Below are 23,465 nucleotides of genomic sequence, written 5' to 3'. Positions count from 1 at the left end.
ATCTGGGGTTACCGTCGTTGGCGGGGCACGGAGGTGAAAGCCCACGATTCGTTGGATGAGGAGCCATACGGTTCGTTTTAGGTGGCACGTAAGACGGTGCTCGTCGGTGTCTTCGAGCTGACAGTCAGGGCAGAGTGGGGAGGCGGCCAGTCCTATGCGATAAAGTCGACTATTAGTCGGGAATTTTCCATAGACTAAAACGTACCAGAATGCAGACACAGACGACGGTAAAAAGGGTGCATGCACACACCCCCAAACCGTTCGCCAGTTAATGTTAGGATGCTTTAGCACCATGGGGTCGCAAGGGTTGGACAGCATAAACAAACGATAATAATCTTTTGTACGGGGAGGACGGGTGACTGGAAGATCGGCCCGAACGTAGCTGAGTTCTATGAAACAATTGGCAGCATGGTACAACTATGGAGAAATAGGTGCCACATTGATCGGTGAATCGAGAGAATCTGGTCGGAGGACATCTAAGAGACTGCGTGTTGAGGACGGGACCGGCGCCTGCCAGTGCCGCAACATAGTGTGGACAAAGAGTGCAGAAGATCGTGCCCGCACGTTGACGAGGCCGAGGCCACCTTTTGCAGGAGGCAGTGTTAGAGTGTTGTAGCGGACTTTGAAAAGTGCCCCTACTGACACTAAATATCCAAAGGCTGATTGGATGCGGCGGCCAAGGAGTAACGGCATTGGGAGGATCTGGGCGACGTGTACCAGTTCAGGAGCGACATACATGTTGACATAGGACACACGTTGGAGTTGGTTTAAGCTTCGGTGCAATTGACTGCGGACATGGTGCCGAATCGACTGCAAAAGCCGCCGGTAAGCCAGGGCCACTGTGCGGTGTGTGGAGCTCGTAAATTCGATACCCAATTAACAAAGGGTGGTACTGACTGGGAGTGGGGTCGGCACCATAGCCGGGAGGCCGCACCCAATGTGCATCATAGTCGATTTACGGACATTAAGAATGCTACCAGAAAGACATCCATACTGGTGGATCCATTGGATGGCGTCATTGAGTTCCGTGGAGGAGCAGGTGAGAAAGAGGAGGTCGTCCGCATAAGCCCTGCAGTGAAAGGTGTAGTCACGCAAAGTGAGACCCTGCAGTCTAGAGGTAAGACCAGTGATGAGGGGCTCAAGTGCAATGGCATATAGTAAAGTAGACATAGGGCACTAAGCTACCGGGGCCGCTCGTTTAAACGACTGCTAGAAGGCAAAAGCAAACACTCCGCTGCCTACCAGAAATGCCATACTTAGAACAGTACTGTGCAAAATAGCGGAGTAGACTTCCCACCTCGTTAAAGACAGGTCATGGCGGTGGGTACATAACCATGGCCACCGACTGGCGTTGTTGCTGCTGAGGAGCGAGCCCCAGCACGGCACTTGAACATCACACTGTTCCTGCTTCTGTTTCAATGGCAGCCGTTGCTGCCCAAGTTTCATAAACTTGGGGTCCATAACACAGGAACCAGAGGCGAACGCTTCACCATAAAAAAGGTTAGGCTAACAACTCGTCGCCACTGAAGAATCCGCGTTGGAGACGAATGCGCAGTCCGTGGGCCAAGCCGAGATCGTCATGAATGGAACACAGGAAGAATGCTAATAACGATATCCAGAAAATCCTAGTCCATAGCAGTGTCGCCATACGTAAAGCAACCAGAATTGAAAAGTATTACAGCGTGCTATACTAGACTGCGCCGCAGCGGCTTGCTTGACCAAGCGAGGTGGCGCAATGGCGAAGCGCACTGGAGTCGCAGCCAGGAGGACGATAGTTAAGATCTGCTTCCTGCCATCCATATTTAGATATTCCCTGATTTCCCAAAATCGGTCCAGGCAAATGCCGGGATGGTTCGTTGCAAAAACATGGACAATTTCCTTCCCCATGCTTTGAACTTCCAGAGCTTGTGCTCCGTCTCTAATGACCTCGATATCGACGGGACGTTAACGTTTAAACTTCCTTAGTCCGTGGCTGTCAGTGGTGCAGCCCAAGTGACCCGCACTTCATGCCTTTGGCGAGGCACCTCTCTCATGAGCTGCGACGCCCGTGATGCGTTATCGATATCCTTCGATTGTGGGGACATTAATACGGCTTCCGTCGGTCGTAATTATGTGCTTCCCCAAAATACGCTACAGAAAACACAGACAATATAACTGAATGCTACTAAGATTAATTGCGTAAATTGTATTACTATAAGACCACATGACTGCTGGGGAAGGATAGTGAATCGCATCTTCAGTTGATACCATGCGCATGTATCATGGAGACTACCACCACTATAGAACCGCAAAGGCACATGTACTTCATTCCCACTGTATATATAAGACACAAAAAAACAATACTTGACCATAACAATAAATATCTTTCTCAAGCACTGTATTAGTGGGAAATAAGTGTGTAGCATTTTACTTTCAGTTAAAGTAATAACGATTTATGTAAAAAGAATTTAGTGTCTTTTCTCTCTGGTTCGTTAAGGATTGGCTCTAGGTTATGGAGAGAATCCAGTAATACCAATAAAAATTTCTTACAATATTCTCAGTAATTATGCTGTTTAAAGGACAAGCTCTATGTTACAACGACCACTGAGGCATGCAAACATACAATTTACTAGCTCTCTATTGAATAAACGAGAACAAAAGGAACTAGCTGTCAATCTACATGATACTTTGCTGTGTTTCTGCACCTGTCAACTCTCGCTGTTCCACAATTCGTAGCACATTTGGAAGTAACTTGTTGCCTCTGAATATATTTAAAGCACCTTCTGCCTTGGTGTACAGATTAGATTTTTGCCTTGATTCAAACCGCTGTTGGACCACAGCCTTATGCTATATTATCGATAGAGAGCGATCCCATTACATGTTTCTCATCCCAATTGGTCTCAGTTCTGAAATACACCGACGGAAAAAAAAACCGAAAAACAAAGATAGACTTGTCCGACATAAGCGAAACTTGGTAGGCGTGTTTCTACACTCGTGCTCGTAAATTAAGGATAACTGCAGAATGTGGTGCCACACAACGTGGCACTACACAAAACTGGCGCTAATAGCATAGGCACATAGGTAACACACACGACACACATCTGTAAGTTGAGAAAACCGTTCCAAAACACATGTGCTACAAAACGCCACTGTTTCCTGCTCAAGTACCCCGGCATCAATATGGGATATGATTACCATGCACACGTACACAGGCCGCACAACGGGTTGGCATACTCTGCATCAGGCGGACGAGCAGCTGTTATGGTATAGCCTCCCAGTCTTGCACCAGTGCCTGTCGGAGCTCCTGAAGTGTCGTAGGGCTTTGAAGACGTGCAGCGATACGTCGACCGAGAGCATCCCAGAGGTGCTTGATGTGGTTTACGTCTGGAGAACAGGCAGGCCACTCCATTCGCCCGATATCTTCTGTTTCAAGGTGCTCCTCCACGATGGCAGCTCGGTGGGGCCGTGCGTTATCATCCATCAGGAGGAAGTGGGACCCACTGCAGCCCTGAAAAGGCGGACATCCTGGTGAAAAATGACGTCCCGATATACCTGACACAGTTCCTCTGTCAAAGACATGCAGGGGTGTACGTGCACCAATCATAATCCCACCCCACACCATCAAACCACGACCTCCATACAGGTACCTTTCAAGGATATTAAGGGGTTGGTATCTGATTCCTGGTTCACGCCAGATGAAAACCCTGCGAGAATCACTGTTCAAACTATACCTGGACTCGTCCGTGAACATAACCTGGGACCACTGGTCCAATTACCATGTACTGTGTTCTTGACACCAGGCGTTAGGGGCTCTCCTGTGACCAAGAGTCAGTAGAATGCACCTCGCAGGTCTCCGGGCGAATAAACCATGTCTGTTCAGTCGTCTGTAGACTGTGTGTCTGGAGACAACTGTTCCTGTGGCTGCGATAAGGTCCCGAGCAAGGCTACCTGCAGTACTCCATGGCCGTCTACGGGCACTGATGGTGAGATATCGGTCTTCTTGTGGTGCTGTACACTGTGGACGTCCCGTACTGTAGCGCCTGGAGACGTTTTTTGCCTGCTGGAATTGTTGCCACAATCTTGAGATCACACTTTGCGGCACACGGAGGGCCTATGCTATCACCTGCTGCGTTTGACCAGCCTCCAGTCGCCCTAGTATTCTACCCCTCATAACGTCATCAATAAATGTTCTTTGAGCCATTTTCAACACACAGTCACCATTACCACGTCTGAAAACGTCTGCACACTTACTCGCTGTACCGTACTCTTACGTGCACCAACACACCTCCTGCGTATGTGGACTGCTACCAGCGCCACCGTGGACGACCGCTGGTCAAATGCACCGCATGGTCATACCCCGAGGTGATTTAAACCCGCAAACCGTCCACCAGAGCGTTGTTTCACCATGTACCAGCATTATCCTTAATTTATCAGCATGAATGTACATCTGAAAGATGTTGTCTGTTCAGATTTCTCTCCTGTCGTATAAGAGAGGCGCTAGTAGGACCACTACAAGGACGCAAATCAGGTTTACTTTAAATACACGCAGTAACGGTAGTGAGCATTACTTACCTTTGAGATTGGACGTGGTTAGTTGATGTTAGTCAAGATTGCCTTTAAGGCGGCAAAGACGCCATTATCGGCACCCCACTCAGTTTGAACGAGGTCATGTAAGAGGGCTCTGATAAGCTGGATGTTTGTTCCGCGACATTGCGGAAACACTTGACAGGAATGTAGTCACTATACATGACTGATGACAGCGGTGGTCGCGAAAATGTACGGTCGCAAGAATACAGGGCTGCAGATAGCCATGTGGCACTACCGAGAGAGAAGACCGCCGTATTGAGCGTATGGTTCTGGCGCATCGTAGTGCATCTGCAGCAGCAATCTGAGCAGCAGTTGGCCCAACAGTGACACAACGAACTATTCAGAATCGGTTACTTGAAGTACAGCTCCGAGCCACACGTCCTGTAGTGTGCATTACACTGACCACAAACCACTAGCATTTGCGCTTCAGTGGTGTCAAGGGTGAGCGCATTGGAGGTCAGGGTGGAGGTCTGTTGTGTTTTCTCACGAAAGCTGGTTCCACCTGGGTGCCGGTGTGGCCGTGTGTTGGTTAGAAGGAGGCAAGTCGGGGGCCTGAAAATAACCTGTCTGAGTGCTGGACACATTGGACTTATATCTGGAGTTATGATATGGGGTGTGATTTTGAATTACAGCAGCAGCAGCACTCTTCGCGTTTCTCTCTCGTACTCTGACTGCAAATTTGTACTTCAGTTTGGTCATTCGACCTGTTGAACTGCCATTCATGAACAGCATACCAGGAGGTGTTTTGCAAAAGGATAACGCACGGCCACATACCGCTGTTGTAACCCAACATGTTCTTCAGAGTGTCAACGTATTATCTTGGCTCGCTGTATCAAGATCTGTCTCCTGTCGTGCACATACGGGGCATCATCGGACGACAACTCCTACGTCATCCACAAACAGCATTAACCGTCCCTGTATTGACCGACCAAGCGGAACATTCATGGAACTCCATTCCACAAACTGACATCTGGCACCTGCACAACACGACGCATGCACATTCTGGCAGTTACACCTGTTATTAACGTACCAGCATGTCACATCTGCAATGGTTTATCTCACGCTTATATTAACCTGTGATCTTGCAATGTTAATAATTTAAATATGTTACCTAGACAAATGTATTCCGAATACTTTTTGGTGTTGAGATCTTTTACAATCAGTGTATATCAGCAATACATAGCGAATCCAGATTCATTTAATTCTTCCCGTTGTGTAGGAGATCAACTTTCTGTGAGATGGGTAACATAACGAACATATTGTTAATTTTCATTGCTGTAACTCATGTCAATTTAATATGTTGAAAATGGAAAATATCTGGGTATTGCTCGTAGGAAACGGATGGTGGTGCAGACGACGATCGGCGTGCCAGCAGGCTCAGCACACGAGACAGCACCATCTCAACTTCGCAGTCCATCTCTATGCGTCAGTCAGAAGGTTTGTCACCAACTGACTCATCCGTTCCGTTCCGTTCCAATCGCCCTGTATAAATAAAGCATTAGTCAAAAATCAGTATAGGTCTTTTTACAAAGATCCGTATAATTTGTGCTGGATGTGGCAGTTATATCTATGTTTATATCACTTCCATATATCTTGAAAATGTTTAGTGTACGCAATAAAGACGCAGCTTTAAACTCTGGGTTTATTGTTTCTTAGTATAAAACACTTGTGACAAACATTTCGATATTTTCTCCCGTAAAAAGAACTTGTAGTTAAATTTAGGTTTCACATGTTAGTGAATGTCCATGTTAGTAATGTAAGTTTTTTCGCAGTCACTTATTGACTTTATACGTATTTTTGTTAATTTTGTGTTGTAGGCAATGACAAATTAAGAACCATATAACGCTTCGCTTACCTTTCCCTTACACTGCCAGAAAAAGTAAGTAGTACACCTACAACGACGACGTCGATTTTGATCCGATGACGGCATATGCCACCCGAGGAATAGTATATGTACTGATAATGGTTTGTCTAACCTTTAATAGGCGATGGTGAGAGCCAGAAGGCTCAGTATGGTGCAAATGTGTGAAGGAAGCAGGCAGTCATGCCACGAAGACGCACAAGCGCTTCCCACAGTCAACTGAGCGAGTTTGAAAGTGGTCAAATTGTGACTTCCTGAGTGGCAGGATGGTCTTTTCGGAGAATAGCCACACAGGCTGGACGTCCTGTGTCAGCTGTGCAACGATGCTGGTATCAATGGCCACGTGAACATTCTCATACCTGTAGACGAGTTCTGGACGTACACATAGCACAGACACCCGCCGGGATCGTCCTATTTTAAGGCAGTGGCAAACCGTGCAGCTACCACAGTACAGATAAGAGGGCTTGTGAGCCCAGACGTGTCAACACGAACTGTTGCGAACCGGTTGTTACGAGTATTGGCAAGGGGACTACGGGCCCGCAGACTAGAGCCCAACTTCCTCTCATACCACAGCATCGACATGCGTGGCTCTACTGGTGCCGTCAGAGGATCTCTTGGAAAATGGAATGGCGCGCCGTGGTCTTCACCGATGAAAGCAGCTTCTGTGTGCACGAAGTGGTGGTCGTTTGTGCGTACGACGTAGACCTGGTGAGTGCTGTCTCGTAGAGTGTATTCATCGAAGACATCCATCCACGTCTTATGGTCTCTCGTCCACCTTTGGTTTTTCTGGAGGAAACAGTAACCAGCTCTCTGTACATGCAGAATGTTGTTAGACACGTTCTTCTGCCGGTATTGCAACAGGAAGGTGATGTATTGTTTCATCAGAATAACGATCGCCCACACACTGTCCGGGAAACTCAGCGTTCTCTGCAGGACGTGCAGCTACTTCCCTGGCCAGCAGGATCTCCAGATGAGCACGTATGGGGTATGATGAGGACTGACTCGTGCAACGCAACCAACAGCTCTTACAGCACTAATGGACAGTTCGAGCAGCGTGGCACTAAGCATACCAGGACAGCATTCGCCATCTGTGCGATCGAGTGGATGCCAGATTCAGCGCCTGCGTTGCCGCCCGTGGAGGCTACACCACATACTAATATGGGCGTTTCAGCATGTACTGGTACCTCAGAACTGCCATTAATCATTTCATTTGGAAACGTTTAAAGTGGTCCACTATTTTTTTCTGGCGGTGTATATTATCAGGTGCGACAGTTAATAGCAGTACAAAATAGTTCAGGTATATTAATGATATTTACATACTTTTTGCATTAAAGTTTTCAATAATTTTCGAGTGACTAAATCACATTTACTTAATTTATTACAAAATTGATTTTTATAGACCTTGCTTACAAGTCGTTCCCTGAATTTATACAAATAATGATATAAATAAATCGTTTTTAAACACCTATATCTATTAGATTCGACAGAAACTTAACAAGAAACGACAGTAGTTAATCTACATATTGAATGTTTTAAGTATTTATATTTACTCTGAAGAAAAGTATATTGCCGCATACTGATGATATCTCTATGCCTACCGAGCGAGGTGGCGCAGTGGTTAGCACACTGGACTCGCATTCGGGAGGACGACGGTTCAATCCCGCGTCCGGCCATCCTGATTTAGGTTTTCCGTGATTTCCCTAAATCGCTTCAGGCAAATGCCGGGATGGTTCCTTTGAAAGGGCACGGCCGACTTCCTTCCCCATCCTTCCCTAATCCGATGAGACCGATGACCTCGCTGTTTGGTCTCTTCCCCCAAACAACCCCCCTCTCTATGCCTATAAAGAGAACTCTTTTTCTGTTTGTTATTACGACTTCTTATTTGTATGCGTGTAATAAAATGGAACACCTGTAGCCGTATATATGCTATTTATTATACAGCTGCCAGTTTAGTTGATTCAGTATACGATCCTCAGGCCTTAACTGAAGCTGAGGGGGTGAACTCCCATCGTTGACAAGATCCCATCAGTGGCGACATCTATAAACCGGTTTCCATTGAGTTCTGTAATCGAAAGGACTGTTGCAGGTATTCGTTTGATTACACTAGTGAATGGCCGAAGTCCCTCAAACCTTCAATTAGAAGGATGGACATATAAATTCTTATTTGTATGTCCGGATCTTGCAATTTGTTTCTACGACACTCAGTATTGTCATGAAATTGTTTTTTTTAATGCTTTTATGTTTGATATGCAGGAAAATTTTCAATAATTGGGATAAACAATTTGAGGTAGCACCTATGAGGTTAAGGAACAAATAAGAGCTAATGAACCTTATGTGGAGAAATGCGACTTCTGTGCTACAAGGCAGCACGGTCATAACGTGAAGCAGCGTGTACAGTATATCCCACTGGTCAACACACTGCCCTGTGACTTGCAGTGGATTTTCAAAGGGATCTCTAGGTGTCTACAAGTTTCCGCATGGCCCATTGAGGGGGCCGTTGGTGAGTGCCTTTTAGATCGGTCGTCCTTCCGTGGCAGTGTGTGATGAGGACTACACGCACCTCCAAAACGACACAGGACCTCTTCTTCTGAAAGAAGCGTTTTTGGAGGTATGAAATACCATGCAACTTCTACTTGCAGTGTCCCAGCCCAAATCTGCTTTATGGCAGGGTGATACTTCGACATTATCTGCAAGGAGGAGCAACTGAACGACCTGAGCGTCCCTTGTTGTAGAATTCGTTGGTGCCTGGAGGGCTGTGGGGCCCCATTTGACAGCCTGTTCTCAACTGACATGTAATGATGTTTGTGCTACATCGCACGATAAAATATCCTCTTGCGTATTTGAAGATATATATTTCTTGAACCGTACTTGTTCCCTTTACCCTCAGAGATTGTGTTGCTCTTGCCCACATTGTTCAAAATCGCCCTGTAGAATATATAGGACTGTCAGCACATTGCTTCGAATATGCCTGGCTTTTATAAACTGAGCGATAGGGTACTGGATGCCATGTGCATTCTCTCTGGTTTTGTAAACGCGGACTGTAATTTTAATAATACTGTTTATTCAACATAATTCTCAAAAAATTACAATATTATGTGTTTGTAACTTTAATATCAGTAATGATATAATATCGTGTTTTTCTCTTTATGTACTGAGAAAGTATATCTATTTCATTACAGGTGCAAAGAGAATGGGATGGCACATTGCTTCAGACACGACTTTTATTCGGGTGAAGCATGAGCTAATTTCTTATCTGGCCATCTGATCTTAGCTTTTACAACTGTTTTCCCATTTATTAAAGGTAAATCACAGGATGGTTTCACCAAAACGTCGATAGATGAACTCCTGGCACATTTAACGACGTCATCGTTTATTGGATGAGAAACTCTAATCTTCTATCAGAATTGATGCTTCCATTACACTATCGTACATATTCGTAAATGGTTAGTCATCACAGGTATTGAAGGAATGTTTTTTCCTTTGCTTTATTTCATAAAGGAACAGACTGTTTATGGATCAGTATTCATAATCATGATCGATATCATCTTCATCAGCCATTTGCCATCCACAGTTGGACAGCAGCCCCTTCTGGAATTTTCCTCGCATTGCGGTCTTCAGATACACGCATCCAATTTTGTCCTACATCCACCTCCTATTGCGTTGCTCTCTCTGTCTTTTCTCTTCTTGAAACCAGAATCAGAATTTATCATTTCACTACGCATATACATAAATAATCGATTAAATTGAGAAGAGATCTGTCAGTCTGAGTAATGTAACAAAGCACATACATACAGTCAATAATCTAAATTATACATACAGTCAATAATCTAAATTAATCCTAATTTACAAAAACCAGTAGAAATTTGTCATATTACTATCCAAAGTCAGTTCTATCAAAACGCTAAAATTCTTTTACTCAGTAATAGCGCTGCTGCGCAAGGATTATATGTTATTTTCTTTTCAACAAACCTACTCCCAAGCTGTGTAAGTTTTTCCCAGCAAAGAATTCCCTCAGTCCATCAATTAACTCGCTGACTGCGTATCCTATCCATCTCCGTTTTATTTTCATTGCAGTCATAATGACATCTTCCACTCCAGTATGTTTCCTGATTCCTTTAATTGTTTTCTCGTGTCTCCCGGTAGTTTCCAATATGTATCGGACCGTAACTGACAGAGCAGTCGTCATTTCTGAATTCTTTTCACATTAAAAGACCATAAGTTTAAACTAGCAAGATACACTGATCGTATAAGTAAGATTTGCTTTTCACAAACGTCAGAAAATTAGTTCTGAGAAACCTGTTTAGTTTACCTTAAGCACTTAACGCCCTTTTCACCCTTCCATTTATTTATTTCGGAATTCATCCAATCATTGTTTTCATCTTCGATAGATATGTCAAGTGTACTGCAGGCCTAATATTCAAGATAGTCTGTTAAGTTCTTTTATCCGTTGGTGTATTTTATCTGCGCTAGAGGCAGACAGTACATTGTCATCAGCAAATCGAATATGATGCAGGTATGTTCCATCAATACGTGTTCATCCTTAGTTTCCACAGATTAAAAAGCTCAAAATTTTCGCTAAAACTCCTGAGAATGATTTTTGTGATATGTCTGCTCCCTCGTTCAGTTTTGAATTTATCACTATTGACTTTACTTTATCTAGAAGTTTCGTGACGCTAGACATTTCAACAAAATGAACACGAGTATTTCTAACAAAATTTTCTCATGCTTCTAGCCACGTCAGATGTTTATAGTCCCATAAGCTTTCTAGCGATCTCTCCTCGGCCAGTGTCAAGCGTTAAAATGACTGCCGTGTCGCAATGGCCCCACTGTTGTGTAATCACACCACTGTCTGTGACTTCACTGGTTCTCTCTTCCTCGCCAGTTGTGGTAACGTTTTTGTCCCGCATCCGTCGCGCCAGCTTCAACCTGGCTGTACTGAGCTGCAGATCGTCGTCTTCGTAGATGGTATTTTGAGATATTTTTATTTCTGCCACTTCTTGTATGGCGCTATCCCGATATCTCTTCGTCCTCATAATGACAGATGTTTTGTCGAATAGAATTCTGTGTCGATTTTATAAAGTGTGTTCTACCACGGCAGCGCAGGAGTAAGGACCTCTTGTGTTCCATCCGGCTTTGCGCCACAGTATGAACTGTTCGGTCGATGTAGTCGCAGCCCCACTGACAGGCTATTTTGTACACTCCAGGCATCCTAAGCCCTAAATCATCCTTCACAGGCCCCATGAGCTGTCGTATTTTGCCTAGGAGCCTGAACACTGATGAGATGATGTGTCTCTTCAGGAGCAAGCTAATCTTTCCCGACACTGTGGCACAGAAAGGCAAAAATTCAGATTTCTTGTTCCCTTCCTCAGATGTGTTTTTTAAATGCGTGTGAATTCCTAAGGGATCAAACTGCTGAGGTCATCGGTCCCTGAACTTACACACTGCTTAAACTAACTTACGCTAAGAACAACACACACGCCGATGCCCGAGGGAGGACTCGACCCTCCCGCGGGAAGGGCCGCGTAATCCGTGGCATGGCGCCTTAAACCGCGCGGCCACTCCGCGGAGCGATGGTGTTTTTCCTGCGTGTCTCACCAGAAGTAGCCTGTGGTACCTGGCGGTGATATAGCCGTTTTCCCAGAAGGCTGTTCTTAGGTGGCTTAGTTCTAGTTTTATTAACTCATATTGCTGCGAGGCCATGTCATAAACGAGTATTTCTTTCTGTCGCAGACTATGGTTTTGCTTCATTGTTTGTCTCATTTAAAACTATGTTGTATTTTTTTCACATCACCTTCACGCTAATAAAATTTACTGTATATGATAACATATCTCCTTAATCAATCAAACCAGTCTCATGGAAGAACGGTTTATTTACGAACGTGATAGATACTAAAACATTTGATGCACTCAGACATTTAAATTACATAAGGATATTAACACACATGCAGACTTGTAGGTACCTATTTTCAATACGTTTTGTTATTCCTATAACAATAAATAACTTCCTGTTTGTTGTTACTTATTTCCGTGTGTTAAAAATTGAAAATAAGAAGTTACATCATATGGACATAAAATAAAAAAAGCAATATGGTTTATATATATCTTGTGTATGCTGTTCTGCAACGTCAACAAATTGTATAAAATGCCTACAATTGTAATTATAATCCTACAGAACTGCTTACTTTATATTTTATGTGTTGCTACCTGATACAATCAACAAATATATAAATTAGCATTTAAGATCTTGTAAGGTCAGTAAAAATTACGATGCAACAAAAAATTATATGTCCGCCTCCGTAGCGGAGCGGTAGCGTCACCGTCTGCGAAGCAAGAGGGCCCAGATTCGATTCCCGACAGGGGACAGGGTGTTGTGTGTCCTTCATCATCACTGACACGAAAGTCGCCGAAGTGGCGTCAAGTAAAGAGATTTGCAATACGGCGGCCGAGCCCTGAAGGGGATGTCCCGGCCAATAAATGTCATACGATTTCCTCCGGAGTTTCGTAAGATACTTGCAACTTCGTTTTTCCAATGTGTAGCTGAAATTATCCCAGACGAATACTGTTCATCCCGTCCTTAACGTAACGCTCAGTGCCGATGGTTTGTTTCCCATTACTAACAAAATAATTTTTGAAGTAGAATTTTAAATGCCCATTCATAGAGCAGTCCCAAGAAGTCTAGTGCGATGTTCGTTTTATCAGTATGTGTTAACACGGACAGTAAAACACGAAGAATAACCAGTACTCCACGAGGGACTAAGCAACGGTATTGCATGGTGGTAGCAGTCAGCGTGGGTCAGGACAGTGCATTCGCTATTCGATTACTGGTCATTCTTCGTGTTTTACTGTCCTTCTTCATACATATCGCTAAACCGCCCTATGAACCTTTGACCTCGTCGTTGGTGGAGAGACTTGCGTGCAGCAATACAGATAGTCGTACTGTAGGTTCAGCCACAACTGAGGGGTATCTGTTGAGAGGCCAGACAAACGTGTGGTTTATGAAGAGGGGAAGCAGCCTTTTGAGTAGGTCCAAGGACAACAGTCTGGATAGTTGACTGATTTGGCCTTGTAACGCCAACCAAAACGGCATTACTGTGCTGGTATTGCAAACGGCTAAATCCAAGGGGACACTACAGCTGTAATTTTTCCCGAGGGCTGCAGCTCTACTGTATGGTTAAATAATGGTGGCGTCCTCTTGGGTAAAATATTTCGGAGATAAAACAGTACTCCTTTCGCATCTCTGGATCTACGGTCGGGGACTACTCAGGAGGACGTCTTATCAGAAGAAACACAACTGGCAATCTACGGATCAGAGCATGGAACGTCAGATCCCTTACTCAGGCTGGTAGGTTAGAAAATTTAAAAAGGAAAGTGAATAGGTTAAGGTTAGATATTAGTGAAGTTCGGTGGCTGGAGGAACAGGGTTTCTGGTCAGATAAATACAGTCTTATAAACACAAAATCAAATAAGTGTAATGCAGGAGTAGATTTAATAATGAATTAAAAAATAGGAACGCGGGTAAGCTGTTATGAACAGCATAGTGAACACATTCTGTAGCCAAGATAGACTCGAAGCCCACACCCAGCATAGTAGTGCTAGTATATACCAACTAGCTGTGCAAGTGAGGAGTAGATTGAGGACATGTATGAGGAGATAGTTAACGGAGACGAAAATTTAATTGTCTTGAGGTACTGGAATTCGATAGTAGGAAAATGTAGAGAAGGAAATGTAGTAGGTGAATATGTACTGGGGGGAAAGAAATAAATGAGCAACTCGCCTGGCAGAATTTTGCACAGAGCGTAATTTAAACCTAGCTAACACTTGGTTTAAGTATCATGAAAGAGGTTGTATACGTGGAAGAGACCTGGAGACATCGGAAGGTTTCACATTGATTATAAAATGGTAAGACAGAGATTTCGTAACCTGGTTTTAAATTGTAAGACATTTCCAGGGGCAGATGTGGACTCTAACCACAGTTTATTGGTTATGAACTGCAGATTAAAACTAAAGAAACTGCAAGAAGGCAGGATTTTAAGAAGATGGGTCTTGAATAATCTGAAAGAACAAGAGGCTGTAGAAAAGTTCAGAATGAGCATTAGGGAACAATTGACAAGAACAGGAGAAAGGCATACAGTAGAAGAAGAATGGGTAGTTTTGAGAGATGAAGTAAGGAAGACAGCAGAGGGCCAAGTAGGTAAAAAGACGAAGGCTGGTAGAAATCCTTATGTAACAGAAGAGGTATAGAATTTAATCGATGAAAGGAGAAAATATAAAAATGAAATAAATGAAGCAAGCGAAGGGGAATACAAATGTCTAAAAAATGAGATCCAGAGGAAGTGCAACATGGCTGAGCAGGCATGGCTAGAGAACAAATGTAAGGATGTAGAGGCATATGTCACTAGGGGTAAGACTGATGACGCTTCCAGGAAAATTAAAGATACTTTTGGAGAGAAGAAAACCACCTGTATGAATATTAAGAGTTCAGATGGAGAATCAGTCCTGAACAAAGAAGGGAAAGCAGAAAGATGGAAGAGGTATATAGAGGGTCTATAAAAGTGAGGTGTACTTGAGGGCAATATTATGGAAATGTAGAGGACGTAGATGAAGATGAGAAGGGAGATATGATACAGCGAGAAGAATTTGACAAAGCACTGAAAGACTTAAGTCGAAACAAGGCCCCGGGAGTAGACAACATTCCGTTGGAGCTATTGTTAGCCTTGGGCGAGCCAGTCATAATAAAACTCTTCCATCTGGTGAGCAAGATGCGTCAGACTTCAATTTCAATTCCAAAGAAAGCCGGTGCTAATAGGTGTGAAAATTACCGGACTGTCAGTTTACTAAGTCACAGTCGCAAAATACTAACACGAATCCTTTACAGAAGAATAGAAAACTGGTAAAAGCCGACCTCGGGGAACATCAGTTTCTATTCTGGAGAAATTTATTAACACGCGAGGCAATACTGACCCTACGACTTCTCATAGAAGATACGTTAAGAAAAGGGAAACCTACGTTTATAGCCTTTGTAAACTTCGAGAAAGCTTTTGGCCATGTTGACTGGAATACTCTCTTTCAAATTCTAAAGGTGACAGTGGTAAAATACAGGGAGCGAAAGACTATTTACAATTTGTACAGGAACCAGATGGCAGTTGTAAGAGTCGAGGGGCACGAAAGGGAAGCAGTGGTTGAGAAGGGAATGAGACAGGGTTGTAGCCTATTCCCGATGTTATTCATTCTGTGTATTGAGCAAGCAGCCAAGGAAACAAAAGAAAAGTTTGGAGTAGGAATTCAAGTCCAGGGAGAATGAATAGAAAGTCTGTGGTTTGCCGATGAAATTGTAATTCTGCCAGAGATTGCAAAGGACTTGGAAGAGCAGTTGAACAAATGGGCAGTGATTTGAAAAGAGAATACAAGATGAACATCAACAAAGGTAAAAGGAGGATAATGGAATTTAGTCGAATTAAATCAGGTGATGCTGAGGGAATGAGATTAGGAAATGAGACAGTTAAAGTAGTAAATGAGTTTCGCCATTTGGGAAGCAAAATGATTGATGCTGGTCGAAGTAGAGAGGATATAAAATGTAGTCTGGCAGTGGTAAGAAAAGCCTTTCTGAAGAGAGAAATTTTGTTAACATCGAACGTCTCTTCTGAAAGTATTTATATGAAGTGTACCCATGTACGGATGTGAAATATGGACGATAAACAGTTTAAATGAGAAGAGAATAAAAGCTTTTGGACTGTGGTGCTACAGAAGAATGCTGAAGATAAGAGGGGTAGATCTCGTAACCAATGAGGAGGTACTGAACAGAACTGGGGATACGAGAAATTTGTGGTAAAACCTGACTAGGAGAAGGGATCGGTTGGTAGAACACATTCTGAGCCATCAAAGGACCACCAATTTAGTACTGGAGGGATGTGTTGAGGGTAAAAGTCGCAGAGACAGGCTAAGAGATGAATACGGGAAGCAGATTCGGAAGGATGTAGGTTGCAGTAGTTACTCGGAAATGGAGAGACTTGCACAGTATAGAGTAGCATCGAGAGCTGCATCAAACCAGTCTTTGCACTGAAGGCCACAACAACGACAACAACAACAGCAACGGACCGAGTATCGCACTGGATTAATAATGGACCGCTCAGTAGAAGAGGCATTTAAAAATCCGCTTTAATAATCATTTTTTGTGTATTGGGAAATAAAACGACGCTTTCCATTAACACCGGGCGTCGTATGAAAGACTTGATGAACAGTATTTGTCTGGGCTGGTTTCAGCCTTACACTGCATAAACAAAATTACAAATATCTGCCGAAATATCACATAAAATGCGTTTGACGACTCTTAGGAGGGACCCCCTGAATTTATGTATACTGATTATATCTAGGTACTGCTTGAGAATGAACTACCGCACGAAATTGGTAGCAGTATGTAAAATATAAGAAGAACAGCTCTGGTTGATGATTATCACAATAGTGAGCATTTCACGCAACACAATTTTTATTTTTCTTGATATTAGGTTAGGTAGAGAAACCTTGAGTCCTCTTATACTTATCAATTTAATATCTGCCCACTTGTCCTGCATACGGTAGCGCCGATGCAACAGGAAACAAATAACACTTTTTCCATTTTCTTTCTACAGTATTGTCCCTGAAATTATATGCAGATGTAATTTCGAAAATGATAAATCTCATGATTACAGATGAAGTTCAAAGACGTAGCATGAGGGCGATAGACAGCGAGACTGGACCCACACATCATCGGTCGAAGAATATGGGCATCTCCGTAAATTCCGGACTGGCGCACAGCAACGCTGATGTAGAAACCTTGAGCCGCCGCCAGTCGCTTAGGTCGCGCAAGGTCTGTAGCATTTTTACACAAAGCTTTAGGTTATATGGAGTAACAGATGTTGGACAAATTACTTGTATCTCCATTGTATGAACAACTCATTTCTGGGTCACCGTTGTGTCCCGCTTTTTTGCTTCTGCAGTAACATATTCTGGAGCGATGTGCACTGCCAGTACGTCTCTATTTGGATGTTTGATATTTCCACCAAGTCGAATCTTACAGTCATTCAACGAGAGTAATTTGTCGGTGCTTCGTCAGGTGATGCATTTCTGATAAGTTACACGCCTACTAAAGGAAGCTGTATCCAAGGTACCTAATGTTATTACAGTTGACGGAGTTCAAGAAAAATTCTTGCCTGCTTCCCAAAAAGTGGGAGAAACGCTTTAAGCTTATTTATGGAAACACGGGAATGCTCAAGAGCCTTCTTACTTCTGATAATAAGACCACTTACACTAACGTGTCTTCAGATTAATGAGGGAACAATTCACTAACAAAACATTGCAAAACAAACTGCATAGCCATAATATTTATAGTACAGCTACTGTTCAAAATTCTCCTATTAACCGGATGAGTGAAAGGAAGAGTCTTAAAGACTGTGAAGCATGGTAGGGGTTTTATGTTTTACAGTTGCGTCTCAATTTTATAATGAGTACAGCCGTGCTAAAAGGTCAATAGCTAATCGTATTTAACCGTTTTAGTTGACTAAGGTCACTCAGTGACAGAGAGATTCTTCGAAACAGCGGTTATTTATTCCAAGGTACTAATAACCCCTCTCAGGAGGCTGGAAAGTCCAGAATTGATGTAATGATTTCGCAGATGAAATAATTTGTTTTTATCGGTTTCCATTATTCGGAATGGACTGTATCTAGTTATTGTGATTCCACTGCGAAAACAATTAAAACAGTGTAATATTGTCCTAGCAACTCTCAAGGTACTGGAACACACTTTTCAAGATACGTTTTTAGTCCCCAGTGACCATCATCCATGACGTATATCCATCGATGCCTTACATACTTCAGGATATTTACGAGTACGTTGCCAAGAAGGCCCGTAACACTGTACTAAGTGATGTAATATAGGAATGAATCTGTTACCCTACAGACAGACGTGAAGAGAAGACCTTTATTATTTTAATAGTTCGCCATTACAGCGTGAGAAATGGGACTGTTAGTTATCTGCTTGGAGTGGTGGAGTGGATTATGAAATTGAATTATCACTCAACCTACTAGAAAACTCTTTTCCATTAACCAGAAAAAACCATAATGATGACTCAAAAAGCTCGTTTTTTAAAAACTCTGCCTCCTCCGAAACATCGTCTTCTTCTTCTTCTTTCTTATTGTTTACCAAAATATGTTTAGCATCTGTATGTCCCTTCTACCAATCGCGTTTTTGTCTGTAAAATACTATAAAAACTCTTCGCATCCGTATTTATTTTTTTATAATTATTCATAGAAACCTGCGTTAGTTTCAAACCGTGGGTTTTACACAGTGGCCTGCTTTTATACAGTTCATTCCTTGACAGCAATGTAGTCGGAAAGTAATTATTTTTGTGTACTCTGCCTGGGAGTAATAGTTGTGGATGTTGTGTACATACATCTTTCGTCATATTGTGTAGCCTTGGTGTGTCTTGTAGGTGTGATGATCAAACCGTTCTTCCTCCTTTTGTCACTGACTGTTGTCAGGTGCTACAAGTTGTTATTCACAAAACGAGTTGACAAAAATACTTACGGTAATACATTCACAACAGTGAGGCACTAATTCTGAATGTCTGATGCGAGTTTGTATAGAGCTTCTCTGATGAAGATATCCAAGTCTCCTTTGTTTGTGTGTATATGTGTGCACATGTGTGTGAATATGTGTAAGAGGAAGAGAGAATGAAAAAGTGAGTGTGTGGGGTATAGGGTGTGTAAGAGTGAGAGGGGGGGAAGGAGGGGGGAGGGAGTTGAGATGTGTTCTAGGATAATGGAGGATGTTTGTGCAATGGCGCCCTGGACAGCATGCACCGACTACACCACGCGCAACATATACATCGTATGGGTTGCTGAGCCGCTACAATTCAGACGACACAGGGCTTTGCAACTCTGCAACTCAGCCCGAGGCTAGCAGAAATCGTCTATAATGCTCCGGTCAGGCCACCAGGAGGCGTGCACAGCGACGACAGGGACTGTTGACAACTGCATCTCTGCATGGATCAACCGCGACACGCTCTGAAAATAGACCTACAAGTATCCATTCGCGAGGCAGTGTATTCGAGGAAAGAGCGGAGCAGCGCCTTGTACAGGGTAACGCCTGAGTCTGGATTACTATTGCCCGGAGATTTTTTTTTCTTTATTGTGATTTCATTCCCCTGCCCCATATACCTCTTGGTGCACTCGCTGACGCCCCCTACTCTTTTCATCCCGCCCCCTCCCCTGCTGCACCTTGGGACCGAGCGAGGTGGCGCAGTGGTTAGGCACTGGACTCGCATTCGGGAGGACGACGGTTCAATCCCGCGTCCGGCCATCCTGATTTAGGTTTTCCGTGATTTCCCTAAATCACTCCAGGCAAATGCCGGGATGGTTCCTCTGAAAGGGCACGGCCGAATTCCTTCCCCATCCTTCCCTAATCCGATGAGACCGATGACCTCGCTGTCTGGTCTCCTTCCCCGAAACCAACCAACCAACCTGCTGCACCTTGCTCTTCCCTCCTTTTCCATCCTCTCAGGCCTTTCCCTCGGCAGGTCCCACCTGACAGTTTTATTCTTCATCGTGTGTACTCCAAGTGGGTTTAAAGTGTGTTGTTCTGGAGTGTTTTTAATACTGTGGCCAACTTTTGTGCGTGTGGCTTCAGTGTCTTTTTTGTGTCCTACGAATCACCAACTGTGTTTTTTAACTTTATGTCGACTTTTTTTTTAATTGTCCCTCTATGACAGCATGTCAGTGTATTTTTACCTCCATTTTCTCCCATTACTCTGTTTTAAGTTCCCCTTTTTTATCGCCTTCTGAATGTAACATTTTCTTCTTATTTTAAGTTGTCATGTCACTCGGCTGAAGAGGATTGTGCCGCTGACAGCCCTCCCCTGCCCATATGGGACAGAGGAATGAAATCACAATAAAGAAAAAAAAACTCCGGACTCAGGCTTCAGCCATGGCAGGGCGTTGTCCTGTACAAGGCGCTGCTCCGCCCTTTCCGCGAATACGCTGCCCTCATATGGGGATTTGCAGCCAACACGCACCCAAAAACTCGAAAGTTGCGCAGGTCACGCCAGTGTTCAAGAAAGGCAATAGGAGTAATCAACTGAAATACAGGCCGATACCATTAACGTCGGTGTGCAGCAGGCTTTTTGAACATGTATCGTGTTCGAACATCATGAATTGTCTCGAAGAGAAGGGTCTGTTGACATATAATCAACAAAGATTTAGATAAGATCGTAACTACTAACACTTTACTCACGTGAAGTGTTGAATGGTACTAAGAATGGATTTCACATTTTTTCACTGTTTCTGGATTTCCAAAAGGCTTTCGACACTGTACCACGCAAGTACCTAGTAGTCAAATTGCATGCTTATGGAATATTGTCTCAGTTATGCGACTGGATTCGTGATTTTCGGTCAGGGAAATCACAGTTCATTGTAACTGACAGAAAGTCATCGAGTAAAACAGAAGCGATTTCTTGCGTTCGCCAAGGTACTGTTTAACTCTCTGCTGTTCCTTATCTATACAGACGATTTAGGAATGGTTCAAATGGCTCTTGAGCACTATGGGACTTAACATCTGTGGTCATCAGTCCCCTAGAACTCAGAACTACTTAAACCTAACTAACCTAATGACATCACACACATCCATGCCCGAGGCAGGATTCGAACCTGCGACCGTAGCGGTCACGCGGTTCCAGACTGAAGCGCCTAGAAGCGCACGGCCACACCGGCCGGCAAACGATTTAGGAGACAATCTGGGGAGCCGTCTTAGGTTGTTTGTAGATGATGTTGTCGTTTATCATCTAGTAAGTCATAAGAAGATCAACTGCAAAACCATTTAGATAAGATATCTGTATGGTACGAAAATTGGTGGTTGACACTAAATAATGAAAAGTGTGAGATCCTCCACATGAGTGTTAAAAGGAATCCAGTGAACCTGGTTACACGATAAATCAGTCAAATCTAAAGGCCGTAAATTCAACTAAATACCTAGTAATTATAATTACGAACAACTTATATTGGAAAGTAAACCAAAGATTGCATTTTATTGGCAGAACAATTATGAGGTGCAACAGATCTACTAAAGAGGCTCCCTACACTACGCTTGTCCATCATCTTTTAGAATACTGCTGCGTGGTGTAGGATTATTACCAGATAGGATTAATGGAGTACATAAAGAAAGTTCAGTTAAGGGCAGCACGTTATGTATGAAAGAGAGGAGGCAGTGTCACGGATATGGTACAGGAAAAGGGGTGGACATCAATAAAACAAAAACGTTTCTCCTTGTGGCGGGATCATCTCACGAAATTTCAGTCACCAACTTTCTCCTCCGAATGCGAAAATTTTTTGTTGAAGCCGATCTACATAGGGATAAGCAATAATCATAATAAAATAAGGGGAATCAGAACTTACACGGAAAGATGTAGGTATTCATTTCTTCCGTGCACTGTTCGAGAGTGGAATAACAGAGAATTATTGTGAAGATGGTTCGATGAACCATCGGTGCAGAGTCGCGCCCTTCGGCTGGCTCTGCACTGGACTATGATTTTCCAGTCGCAACACTACATGACACAGCAAAAGTCCTTAGGCTTCACGACCGTTTCAAGGCGACCACCCGCACCTTCTGCGAACTTGCTGCACGGCCCCGCAGCAGCAAAGTACAGACGCTGGGCAGCAAATTGCCGCCCAGCGTCACCACACGATGGCCACATCTGGTCGCTACTTTGGTAGCAGCGAAGAACTGCGCAAGGGACAACGTGAAGACAGTCCAGAATGAAGAGGCCTGACACAACACAAGCATGGGAGACAAAGCAAGAATTTGCTGCGAATTCCAATACACATCTGTTAAGTTCTGCGAGGGACACTGTAGTTCCGTCACACCCAGCAACTCTTGAGACCTTCACCTATGCTGCGCCATAAGGACGGAGCTCCTGCTCTGGAGAGCACGCCGCCTCCAGGACCCTTGGACCGTTAATTGTTCAGCGACGTGCCAGCTGGGACTTGTTTTCATTTATGATGTTGCTCTACTGACAAACAAGAGAGTTCTCTACCTATCTACGTATTGCTTGAGCCTTTGTCCCGCAATCTGAGCAGGGTCGGCACTGTTACAATCCGATTTGATATGGGTAGTGCGAAGGTGTGGCTGGATGTCCTTCCTGCCGCCACCCCATACCCCCCGGGACGGAATCAGTGTACCCCAGCTGTCTGCGTCTAGTGTAAATCATTAAATAGTTCAAATGCTTGCGAGTCAGCCGGTCACTGTGGTCAAGTGGTTCTAGGCGCTTCAGTCCGGAACTGCACTGTTGCTACAGTCTGGCATGGATGTGTGTGATATCTTTAGGTTAGTTAGGTTTAAGTAGTTCTAAGTCTAGGGGACTAATGACCTCAGATGTTAAGTCCCACAGTGCTTAGAGCCATTTTCGCGAGCCGTGGAGCCGAGGCAGGACATGGAGACCAGGCCAGTATTCATCCAGTGGGATGTGGAAAACCGCCTAAAAACCACGTCCAGGCTGGCTGACACAGCGGCCTTCGACGTTAATCCACTGGGCGGATTCGATGTGGGGCCAGCGTTCCGAACTGAGTCCAGGAAGCAGCGCGTTAGCGCTCTCAAGTAGCCTGGCGGGTCACTAATCAACAAGAGAGTGTCAGACTTAAAAGTTTTCTGTTCTTGTCAGGCATATAAATTTTCTTTGCTGTTGGACATTTCAATAAGTGAAGTACCTATAGAATATTTCATCACGCATTTGTTCGTTCTATAAACTGAAGTCTCTGTCTACAGTCTCTGTCTGCTGAAGTCTACAGTTCTCTGTGTTTGTCATTTGTTTGCGGCTCTTTCTACGACTAGAAGTATATCGATTGATTTTTCTTTCCCTTTTTGATTTCTTTTGTATTTTTCGTGTTGGACACCTGTGGACCACGCTATTTCAGCTGTAATTTAGTAGTGGTGTTAAGGAAGCTCTAAAACAGCCCAGTGTCCCTTCTCTCCATTGCCCCTCAAAGCCCTATATCTCCCTCTTCTGTACCCCTCCCT

The 23,465-nt window shown here is 43.8% G+C and overlaps 1 protein-coding gene across 1 annotated transcript in view; it reads left to right on the top strand.

Annotated features, from left to right (window-relative positions):
* LOC126252960 (uncharacterized) overlaps positions 1-23,465 on the top strand; it is a 168,291-nt gene that overhangs the window by 66,123 nt on the left and 78,703 nt on the right. Inside the window, exons 3-4 of the mRNA XM_049953975.1 lie at positions 5,901-6,003; positions 17,113-17,270. Coding sequence (XP_049809932.1) covers positions 5,901-6,003; positions 17,113-17,270 — 261 coding nt within the window. The remainder of the gene's footprint in view (positions 1-5,900; positions 6,004-17,112; positions 17,271-23,465) is intronic.

Source organism: Schistocerca nitens, chromosome 4, assembly GCF_023898315.1.
Source record: "Schistocerca nitens isolate TAMUIC-IGC-003100 chromosome 4, iqSchNite1.1, whole genome shotgun sequence".
Taxonomy (NCBI): Eukaryota; Metazoa; Arthropoda; class Insecta; order Orthoptera; family Acrididae; genus Schistocerca; species Schistocerca nitens.
The sequence above is the reverse complement of the archived record's forward strand: the minus strand, read 5'-3'. Positions and strand labels throughout refer to the sequence as shown.